At 37.3% G+C, this 12,145-nt stretch overlaps 1 protein-coding gene across 1 annotated transcript in view; it reads left to right on the top strand.

Moving 5' to 3' along the window:
• LUZP2 (leucine zipper protein 2) overlaps window positions 1-12,145 on the top strand; it is a 282,593-nt gene that overhangs the window by 215,843 nt on the left and 54,605 nt on the right. The window contains exon 8 of the mRNA XM_075047108.1: window positions 904-966. Coding sequence (XP_074903209.1) covers window positions 904-966 — 63 coding nt within the window. The remainder of the gene's footprint in view (window positions 1-903; window positions 967-12,145) is intronic.

The raw sequence follows: 12,145 nt of genomic DNA, 5'->3' as shown, positions 1-12,145 counted from the left end.
CTCTCATCTCAACTCATTTCTGTGACATCACTAGAAGCAACAAGAATGTATTAGAAAGTGATCTGCAAACTCAAATTTTAGAGGAATAACATAAAGTTTGGGCATCCTTATGAAAATTATATGTAGCTCTGTAGATGTATAATATACATCTATAACATATGTAAAACTGATTTCCTTTCCATGATCTCTATGCTAGACTAAGACAGGAATAGCTAAATGCCTTTTTTGAAATTAACTTACAGAGACAACAGGGATTTATTATTATTGATTCCTAGAATGTTTCATTACTTCAAGGAAAAAAGGGTCACTTTATGAAACAGAGGGAAAGAAATCTCACTTTTACTGAAGAGCGGGCTAGCAAAGATAGTTGATGATACAAAAGCCCTATTTTTTTGCAAATGCATAAACGTACAAGTAACTGCATTTGTGCGAGCAGTCCTTTTAGCTGTTTAACTTTTCGTGAAAGAGGGTATTACTATATATGAGCCTGGTTTACTCATTTACATGACTTCAGTGACGGGTTTTTGCATATAGAATTCCTGTGAAAGTCATTGCACCTTGCCAGAATGAAACAGAAGCGTAATGCTGCTTCTTGACTAAGATTTTCATAATTATGGTTGAACGTGAAGGAAATAATAGGGTTTGGGGGTATTTTTTTTTTTTTTTTTAGCTTGTCAAAATCTATGTTATCTTCTTATATCTCCATTGTTGTTTTCAAACATGTCACAGTATATGAATACACACATGCTACCCTGGAGAAGAAATTGATGTTGATTTTGGTTATTTTTCTGCATTTTAAAGCTGATCTAGTTTCTGTTCTTGTCAGAACTTACTACCTTTTTTTCTGATCTTAAAAGTAAATATTTAAAATAAGCCCCTTGGTTTTATTATCCTTACTTTCAGTCAAAGAAGATCCAAGCCCAGCTGAAAGAGCTTCGTTATGGGAAAAAGGATTTGATTTTTAAGGTAAGTTTTATTTCACCATAGTTAGCTAAAGTTTTAGAGTTAATATAGCATTGAAGTAAGCTGGGAGTATGGTAGCTGACTTTATTACTATAGTTGTAAGGAATCTTTTCCTTCTTACCATACTGAAAAGAGCTCAAAGCACCCCAGACAGACATAATACCATAATGCAATTTCAGAAATATCATCCTTTTTTTTTTTTTTTTTTTTGTGCAAGCCACTATAACAGGGACAGTGCTTTTTATTAAATTGCTTTCTGGGGCAAAGAAGAGAGGATTCAAAGCCTAAAAAGTTGTCTGGTGTCTTTGTTTTTAAATAAACAAAAGCAGTGGCAAATATTTACTTTATGAATATCTGTATTTACATGCTCACATAAAGCAATGTTATAGTTTCCTGCTGGTAACCAAAACCTATTGCCCTATTCTATAGATTCTGTAACAGGTTTTTCATCTTTCTACCTGAACAATAGAATGTTTTACACACAGTTCTTGTTTTTTTCTTTGATTACCAGTCCTCCCTGGCAATGCCAATTATTGTTACCACTTAAAGCAACTCTCTGTGTTTGTGATAAGCTTGAGCAACGGAATGTTGCTTAGGTCCCTGGATCCAAATTCCTGCTATAGGCTGAAACTAGAAAAAAAAAAGAAATGTCTGTGGCTTATACAATCCCAAATAATAGCCTGTCTAGCTAGCACATTTCAAAAAAAAAAAAAAAAAAGAAAGGAAGGGGGGAGGGGGGGAAGGACAAAACATAGAGACATTTTGCTGAAGGGCATCAGTCCTTGTTAACACGGGGAGAAGTTAATACCTGTTAAAAAAGGAGGAGAGAGAGTCAGGTCACCTGACTGGAGGCTGCTAATTGAGTAGTGCTTTTATTCTCAGCATAAAGGATGAAGATAAGTAGTCATCTTCAGAGTGACTAGAGCTAAAATTACTTACAAAGTAATTCATCTCAATATGAGGTCCAAATTGCCTTCTGGAAGTATTTAACTCTCCCTACTGTCTCTCTATTGTATGCATAGTACTGTAAAGGTGGAATAATGTAGGCCATTTAAAATACAGTGTGATTTGTGTGATTTTTTTCTTTCTTTCTTTTTTTTTTTTTTTCCATGCACAGGTTGATTCCAAGTTTTTTTTCAGGAACATTTATTTCTGATCATCATGAGACCCAAACCAGGGGAATAGATTTAGAGATTAAAAACTAGGCATATTATACATCTAGGCAGTTAAATTTTAATACTAGCTAGCATTAACAAAAATAATCCATTTTTCTTCAAATTCAGTTTAGGTATAATTGAGAGTTTGAACTGAGGAAAAGATTCTAACTTACAATCTTGCCTTGGTGTGAAAGCTTGTTTTCTTTGGCTGAAGCAGTAGGATTGTCCAGTACTACTGTCTACTTTTTGTTTTTATTATGCTAACATGCAGTGATCCCCAAAATGGATGTGAATCATGCTAGGTTGTGCTTAACAAGGGAACACCTGCTAAGCGCTGGCCACCTGAAAACAGTTTACAGAAGAGGAGAAGGAAAACACGAGCATGAAGAAGTGAACAAATGGGAAGGGCTGTCTGGCAAGTCACTGGCATCCGTAAAATGAAATCCACCTTCTCCTCATCCTAGTTCAGTAAACTATGGCAGTGTAGAGGTGAAGGTATAGATGTAAAATCAGGGGTTTGTGGTGGAGGGGAGGGAGTTACTTGTGTTATAACGGAGGTGATGTGCTCAGTGTGAATAGAAGTGGGTCTCACCTGACTGGATATTGATGTCTGCACCATAGGCTCCGCTTCTAATTCTTGGGGAGTTATTCAGTGCTGCCGTGGGAGTCTGGGAAATATACCTTCTCCTAAAGGCTATGTCTACATCTGACCACATGTATTGTGCCTTAAACTCCTTGACCTACACTGAATAGACATAGTTCTTGATCATGAAGGGATACTAGGGCCACCAGCTCCCATGTAGGTCCCCAGTTACGTAGGGTGTGTTCTGCTCCAAATGCATTTACTTGCAAGATAGGCAAAATGTTACTCGCACTTTAGGGAAATTGTGAACTAACATAATTTAAAATGCTTTGAGAATTTTAGATGGACGGTGTTAATGAATTGTGAAATGGATTCCAAAGTCCCACATACTGAGAACTGCATGAGCAAATACCTGAAACATCTCTCGGCCATGTGCAGCACTGTATGACACTGACTGCCTGATTTGCTAATTTGATATATCTGTATCCTTTACGGGTAGCCAGAAATGTTTTTGTCAATCTTTCCTGATTGACAGAAATTTGATATATGAAGAAAAGGGAACAGCAAGCTTATGCTATCCTCCTAAATAATGGTGTGAGATCTGGGAAGGGGTAGATTCAGTGTGCTGTTTTGTGTGTGTTTCAGGTGTGAAGGCAGACACACTGAACAGAGTAGGAGCCATTTGGTATAGGGTAGAAAGCTTTTTAAATATCTCTCTGATTGGAGACAGGCTGCCAGGTTTGGGCAAGAGCAGGTGGTACTTCATTTCTAATTGCTTTGATACCAGAAACTAAACAGATTTCATGTTATCGTTGCTGTTGAAGCTGTTTTGTGAGGCTCTGATTCTTTCTGATAAAAGATCAAAACGGTGGCTGGATAGTCTTCTGCCAGCACAGAGCATGAATGGCGTGTGTGATAATCTCCCGGCTGCTGGTTACTGTCAGGTTACAGGACTTCTACCCTTTCCCCCTTCCACTGCATTCCCACCCTATTAATCCTTATGTTTTCTGTGTGCCTTACTGAGGACTTTAGGGAATTGTGTTCCCTGTATAGCTCTGAACATTGCAAGCTTCTCCCAGCAGTTCACCAGAAGGATGTAAACTTCAGGCTATTAGATGTCTGAAGGGCTTGAGGGAATGCTTCGGTCCATGCCCATTAAACTATTGCTTTCTGCGGTGGAATTAATTGTGCAGATACCCGTGAAGTAAGTAGGGAGGGGTTGTTTTCTTTTTGTTTTGCATAATCAACATCGAGAAACTAGTTCTTAAATTCTGGTAACTATTATTGTCAATGACTCTGTACTGACTAATGCTCTGGGGATTAAGTGGGAGAGGAAGAGGAAGGGGGGGAAAAAAGACAGCCTCCTTCTTTATACTCCAGTGAATTGGTAAATGATACCTACTTTTAACATTGTGTGACAGTAACTTAACAAGCGGTAGCAAATATAACATGAGTTCATTGTATTTGGCATGTATTTACTCTTATGTTTTCAGAGCGTTTTGTAATCTAGCTGATTAATTATGTAGCTTGTATATGTGTCTATTTATATTTTTCTATCTCTATGTAATATAATGCTGTACAAGAGCTAAGCAGGGAGAGTCACAGAAATTTAGTGATGTGCTCAAGGCCATGGAGGTTGTCAGTATCTACTAAGATTAGAATTTGAACTCCTGTGTCTTTGTCAGATTTCAGTCCCTTAAACCCTGCAGCATAGTATCCTTCAAGAGCTGACAAAAGTTGAAATTTGCTTGGTATTATAATGAGAAAAATAAGGAATGATTAATAAAAATTTTCACTCAAGCTTCTTAATTTTATAGCTGCCTTTGTCAGCACATACTTACTAGTTCTGAATGAGTCCACTCTTAATTGCAATAATTTAATTATGGTCTTAAAACCCTGATTCAGTGAAGTACTCTTAAGTTTAAATGCTTTGCTAAATCGAGATCTACATTTGTTTCAGGTGTTCATAACCACTTCTTTTTAAATTACTCTTCCTTTATTAACTGTCTTCCCATCATTTGGCTATACTGTCCTAGAAGTAGTCACATGTTTTACTAAATTAGAAAAAAAAAAAAAAAAATTTTTTTTTTCCATGAAATGCAACCATATGTGTGTGTCTGATAGGAATAAGAGATGAAGAAAAATAATCTAGCAATAACTTTCACTATCAGTTTATATAATTATCTTCTATTTTTTAAATCGTTATTCTTTTAAATGTACAAGGTGAGAATGGTTCACTGTTATGTTTTGAGTATATTGTTGTTTACATTTTTTGTGATTAATTTCTAAGGATTCTGCTTCAGAGTTTCAGAAGTATGAATTTCAACTACTGCTTCACCTGTTTTCCCTTTTGTTGTTTAAATTCTGAGTCAAAACATATTGGTAGACAGTCCTAAAACCCCCCAAAAGTTCAAATGTGTATGCTTAGCCTACCAATGTACTTAATCTTTGTTCCACGGTAGAATTTAAATTTAAATAAGCAAGTAAATATCATCTGCCTTACAACAAATTAGGTAATTGCTAATAAGTGTTCCGTACATGGTCTTACCACGAGTGAGATGGTTTATAATTACGCACCTTCCTCTGAAGAGCAAACCATGTTTCCTCCAGTTGGGTACAGGGACGTGGCCGGTTCCGTCGCGGTGGGTATTGACACTGCCTGACCACTTCCCTGTGCCCCTGGGGGTCCTTGGACCTCTCCACGTGTTTAGAGCCAGCGGGTGCCCAGGTAATAACGTCAAACTGGCGGATGTCTGGGAAGACCAGTGCGGGGCTGGGAGATGAGCGGCATTAGGAAGCAGCAATGACGGAGGTGCTCAAATAGAGAGGGAAAGGAGAAGGTGGACGGGAGGTTAGTGGGGGTGACTGGAAGAGAGGAAGAGGGGAGGGAAGAGGGAGGAAGGAGGGAGGGAAGAGGAGAACCTTGCTCCCGACGCTTGACGGCCTCTGCTGCTCCTCACAGTGGTCTGCCTTGTTTCTGTGGTGGTACTCTTGAACTCACACGTTTCTGTGAAGTGCAGTATCAGAAATTAAGAGCAAGTTTGTCATTTACCCTTAGTTCTCTTTTATGCTCCTGAATAGTGTTTCAGGTGCTGAGCGCTGGATACCTCTAAATGACTAAACAGTGCCGTATCAACGTCTCCAATTCAGGCTTGCCTTATAACTGCTTACACAGACTTCTATAAGGAAGAGAAGGCAGGTTAAAAATAATGTTTTGTTTTGTTTTTCTTTCAAGGACTTGTTTCAAGAAAGTATTTCTGTCTGGGAAACACCTGAATTGACTTTATATATAAGGGACAAAGGATATGTTTTAAAACTTACCTAACTAAACTGACATTTAAAGGCAAAACCATTTTCCAAATTCTTTGAAACACGTAGTGCTACACCAGTCAATTTGTTATCTGGATGTGTGAAAACCATTTTAAACCATGCATTTGCTATGGTAAATGGAGTCAAAGGAAAGCAAAACTCTGTGAGATTGTTCACATCATACTGACTGGATGTGGTAAATATTTATACCGTTCCTTCCTCTAAAGTAAAATTGATGCCACCATATGTGTTTTCCTGCTTATTAGCAGTATTTAATTACATGCCACAGTAAACCTATTTCCTGGAGTTGCAAAGTATTTATTTCTGTAACGCAGACTATGAGATTCTGCATTCCCTACAGAGAAAGAGGTGAAACGATTAAAGAAAAACAAACAAACAAACAAACAAAAAACAGGAAACCACCAAAGACCTGACTTAGCAGAGAATTTGTGTTAAACATTAAATTTGTTGTCTGGGCTTGAAATAATCGATTACATAATTTTGGATTTGTGATAACCTTTTACAGAAGTGCTTTGTGTGCTTGCACATGTATCAAGATGCAAAAGTTTCAGGTTTTCCAATACAATTCTAACTATTTGGATACAGCTGGCGGTCAGGCTTGACCCAAATCCAGCCATTTCATAAATGTACATTCATTTCACCCGCGATTTGCACCTGCTTGTATTAAAATTGTTATCAACTGCAGAATTCACCTGACCTTGCGTGTTTGAAAAAGGAGTCCATTTAACACATTTTAAAGGATTCTTCATTATGTTGAAAGTACCATAAAACTCCCTCTTTCCTTGCAGAAAGCTTTCCAAAAAAGCAACGTTGTTTTCCTTAAACTATATTTATACATTGATTTATTTGGCACAAAAAGAATGCTCTTATCTTTGTTGTTGCTTTTACATTGCCCTGTAATGCTAACTGTAACTTCTGTAGCTCAGTGTTGAAGGGAGATGATAAGAGAAAACTGAGGACAGTTTCCTATGGGCCTGTCATATCAACTTCCCTGAGAGAATACTATAACTCATCTCACTTTCAGACAGAATCTCTAGCCTGTATACTGTGTTTATTCATCCAATGTGTTTCCTCAGCATCTGGATCTTCTGTGGTCTCCCTTGGGAAATTTAGCAATGCTGCTTAGGAAAAACAAAACAAAACAAAACGTTATAAAATATCAGTTATAAACATAAATGTAATGCAAAATATTAGAGTTTTTTTTTCTTCCCAGAGATCTTAAACTAGTGATTCTGTTAGGGAGAAGAAGTTTGTAAGCTACAGGCTGACTTCAGCACATTGCATAACAACTGAATAGAGTCTGGAAGAGGAGACTAACAGTTATTACGCTTTTAATGCATAGCATTTTTAAGCATATAGTTTTGAGAGAATAACTACCAAAGACTTCAGATAAGAAAATAGTCTCTAAAAAGTTTCCCTTGACTTTGTCAGAAATGACGAATGAATGAGTAGAAAGTAGCAAACTGAACCACCTTTTAGCTATTTTTTTAATTTATTTTGTGTTGTTTTCTATTTGACAAATTTATTCTCATTGGTCTGCTGTGATTTGAATATTACCCTTTGATGATTTTATTAGTAAAAAACAGGTTATTTTTCTTTGACTTGAGTTTATTTTTCTCTAAAAGCCTTTGCTTTTCTTACAAAGGATGAAGAAGAAATGAAAAGCACCCATGATACAAGCAGACTCTGATAGACGATGAAATGAAAAGTCTGAAAATATTCTTATGGACTTTTCCTTTTAAATACATAAATAAGAAAAGTCACTTTGTATTTACTGAGATCAAAAATTCATATACATATGTGGCAATCCCATCAGCACTGATTCAGTTCTGGCAAAAGCTTAGGAGGCTATGGAAAAGAGAAAGGATGTTCCATATTCTCTGACTCCAAAGAAGGTTCAATTATATATAGTGTGTTATTCTTTCACAATGCTTATCTAATTTTATTTTATTTTATTTTATTTTTTAAGAAACTTGCAGCAGTTCAAACTCTATGTATTTCTGCTGCTTTGGTCTATCCTAGTCTATTAACCTTAGTAGCAGGAAATGTTTTTGCATGTCTTAAATCTTCCTTACTGAAATTGAAGCCAATTAGTTATTATGCTATCTCCCATAGACGTGGAGAATAGATTTTTTTTTTTTTAAACCCTTCCTTTAAAGCAATATTTTGCATATTTTGAGATTATTATCCTGTGTCTCTCTCAGTGTTCGTTGTTAGACTAACATAGGTAGAATTTTTTTTTTTCCGGTCTTGCTTCTCAGTACATGTTTGCACACGATTAATGTTTCATGTTAGCCATATCTGAACTTGTTGTCTTTGGTCTCTGTCTATTTGCAGTGCCCTAAAACGGACACTGAAGGCCAGCTGGCCATTTCACTTATGCTGAGCAAAGCAAAAGGATTTTTGTAGTCTGTACCCACAGTGTTCTTTGCCTTTTCTACAAAAACGTGACATATTCAGTGGTGATATCATCTAGAGTCATTCATCCCTACGGTTCTATATTCTATATTTGTTTTATCGATTATTCCTGTCTGCATTTAGCATCTTATACTTGTCTTTAGTGAATGTCATTCTATTTTTTCCAGTCTGTCAGGATACATTTAGATAAATCCCATCTTCTATGACACACAGAGTTCTGGTTTGATGTCACCAGAATATTTAATGAGTTTATGTTTAGTTCACTGTTCGGTTCATTAATGATATATATACCAAATAAAACTCTGTCCCCTGGAGAGGTATTCTGATTATTCTTTGCAGTACTTTTCCAAAAATGAATGTTGTACTAATGGATCTATAAGTCATGACCCCTTCAATTTGTCTCTTTCTCAAGAGGGGTATCATGCATATTCTTTTCCAGTCTTCAGGTTCTTCAGCCACTGCTGAATCTGTAAGGAACTTAGAGCCTAATACCGCTTCCTAAAGCAATAAAAATGATGATGCACAACCGTGACTAACAGAAAACAATCAAGTGAAAACTCCTACCAATCTGTAATTGGACAGAGTTGTATTAGAGAGGAAAATGATCTTTTGCCTAAAACAATTTGTCTAAAGATCTAGGACTACACCTAAAAAAAAGAGGTACTGTGTATCATAGCATTTAAATTTGGCTGAAAAGGGGTGGATATGGTGGTGGAAATAAATTGTGTATCGACCCACCAAAACCCATCACTGTTTAATATCTTTGTAAGTGATCTGGATGACAGGATGAAGTGTACCCTGATGAAGTTTGATGATACCAAACTGAGTGGGGAAGTAGACACTTCGGAAGGGAGAGCCACCCTGCAGGAAGACCTGGCTAGGCTGGAAGAGTGGGCTAACGAGAACCTCATGAAGTTCAACAAAGACAAAGGTAAGGTCTTGCACCTGAGAAACCATGATCCAGGAGTGCAGCACAGGCTGGGATCTACCTGCTGGGGAGCAGCTCTGTGGAAATGGGTGTGGGCGTCCTGGTGGACAACAAGCTCGATATGAGCGAACAAGTGTGCTGCTGCGGCAAAGAAAGCCAACAGGATCCTGCATTGCATCAACAAGGGCATCACCAGCAGAGAGAAAGAAGTCATTATCCCACTCAGAACTTGTCAGGTTACACCTGGAATACTGTGTTCAGTTTTGGTCCCCGCCATACCAAAAAGCTGTGGACAGGCTGGAGAGGGTCCAGAGAAGGCCACAAAGATGATCAAAGGACTGGGAAGCCCGCCATACCAGGAAAGGCTGAGAAAACTGGGTTTGTTCAGCCTTCAGAAAAGAAGTCTTAGGGGACAGCTGATCACCATGTTCCAGTATTTAAAGGATGGCTACAAAGAAGATGGAGACTGCCTCATTACAAGGAGTCGCATGGAAAAGACGAGGGGTAATGGGTACAAGTTACTCCTGGGGACATTCCAACTGGACACAAGAGGACAATTTTCCTCAATGAGAATAATCAGCCATTGGAATAATCTCCCCAGGGAAGTGGTGGATTCTCCAACACTGGACACTTTCAAGATTCAGCTGGACAGGGTGCTGGGCCATCTTGTCTAGACATTGCTTTTGCCAAGAAAGGTTGGACCAGATGATCCCTGAGGTCCCTACCAACTTGGTATTCAATGAAAGGTATCGTGGAATTTGCCCCAGACCTTGAGAGATGACCTCAGTAGTATTATTTTCAGTAATTATTTCAAACTATGATTTGTTCTCCCGTAGTGAACGTCTATGAGGGTAGGAGACAGCATCGTGGCTGCAAGTATTCCAAAATGCTTTTCTTCATCTTTAGCTCGGGAATTATCATCTTTGTGCTAATATTACTAAACATTTGTGAGTAATAGACGTAGTGATGTGATGGTTATACATGCAGTTCAGGTTGTCTACGAGCCCAGAACTTATGGAGTGGTTTGTATTTCGTGCTCTGATTCCATTTTTATACATTGGTTTGTGCAAAGCCAGATAGAAAGATTGATGACATTTCTCTTTCAAAGCATTTTCAATACAAGGTAATTACAAAATTAGTAAAGTTATATGTTTAATAGCTTAATCAGCAATTAATGCTCTTTCACAGAAGTTGCTGTATCTGGTGTTGTATGACAGCCAGGAGCAGGTTGTTAGGGAGAGCTGGATTTTTGTGTTGCAGTGTGATAATGTACAGCTATTACTTTGATGACTTGCTTGAAAATAGTGTGTTTTCTTCAAGGAGTATCCTTGTTTGTTGAAAGCCATCAAGATGGCAGGAAGAAAACTGAGTGTATTCCTGAAAACAATTGCATTGGTGGCTTAGACAATGGAAATATAATGTAGATTCTATTCATGTTTGAAGTTGTTATATGAAGATTGTTCTATTTATATGTGAGTTTCTAGACTGTGATATTTTACAGAATTCAATTTTTACTGTTTTGAGAATAATAGGATTTAATATGAATTTTGTGCCAGGTCGGGGTTTTTTGCTGATCAATCTGGCAGGCTGCATCCTGAGGTGGATGACTGATGGGCTCGGCCGTGCAGGCTTTTATGGGTTAATATGTCATGAGTGAGAACTGATGTTTAATATAAGAGATTGTGGGCTCTTCCTTGAGGTATTTCTATTTCGTAATATAATGAGTGTTGGATTTAGTCTTCATGGTTTAGGATCTATAAAGCTCTTGCTACATGTAGCTCAGTCTTAGAAACTGCTAGATTTTTTTTCATTCCAAGTGAGAAGACTTATGATGTTTTTATTTCTTTATAATACTTCTGTTGATTATTGACTTTGGGATTTCTTTTTTTTCCTTGATCAAGTCAGTATGTTTTTACACTTTTAGATATGTAGCTGGAATTTGCCCACTGGATGTATGATTTTGGTTTTCAGGTTATCAATTATTTGTGAGTAGATCTGGCTACCTGTTGGATGTAGAAAAATGTTTTAAGACAGGATATTATTGAGTTGTTTTTCTCAGTAGAAGCTGAAGCCCCTGGGAGAGACAGGAAATTGAAATTTGCTTAGTTGATTTTTGTAAAATATATTAGGGCTGTTGCATAAATATCTGTAGTTGATATTTGGGTGGTAAGAGATGGCATGATTACTTTTCAGATAGCTATCTTGTTGAGATAACATAGTTAGGGTAGGGATCGTTTCCTTATCTTCTGTTACATGGACTTTTAGCACTGTATAGCGAGTACTTCTTGTTTTCATGAAGCATGAGATTTTTTTATTTTGTAGTAGGTAATTTTTTTTTTCCTGAATAGCGGTATAGTATATTTTCATGACCTTAACAAAAATGTATTTTGAAAGGCTTATCTAGGTTATGTGTGTTTTGCTTAGGAAGCAGATGTCACTGTTTACTTCGGCCCCTTTTTGCTGGTGCATATTTTCATTTCAAATGCCGTACTTTAGCATTTTGTGTGTTGTTGCTTTGATGTTATAATCATTAGTAATGTGTTAATGTTAGCATATTATGTTAGCAAGACAGGAGGGGCCTGAAGATCTAGACAGAATTGGCTGCTGAAAAATACAGGCTATTTGGAGACATGGGAATTTTTTTAATACAAAGAGGTAAGTGACATGCAAGAAGGTGGAGGGATGTCATTATATATATTTCCCAGGAAGGACATTGGATTATGTATTAACATAATTCATTGATACCCTTATTGAAACAAACCTTCT

The sequence above is a fragment of the Buteo buteo genome, chromosome 16 (genome assembly GCF_964188355.1).
Source record: "Buteo buteo chromosome 16, bButBut1.hap1.1, whole genome shotgun sequence".
Lineage (NCBI taxonomy): Eukaryota > Metazoa > Chordata > Aves > Accipitriformes > Accipitridae > Buteo > Buteo buteo.
This window is presented reverse-complemented; position numbering and strand designations above follow the sequence as displayed.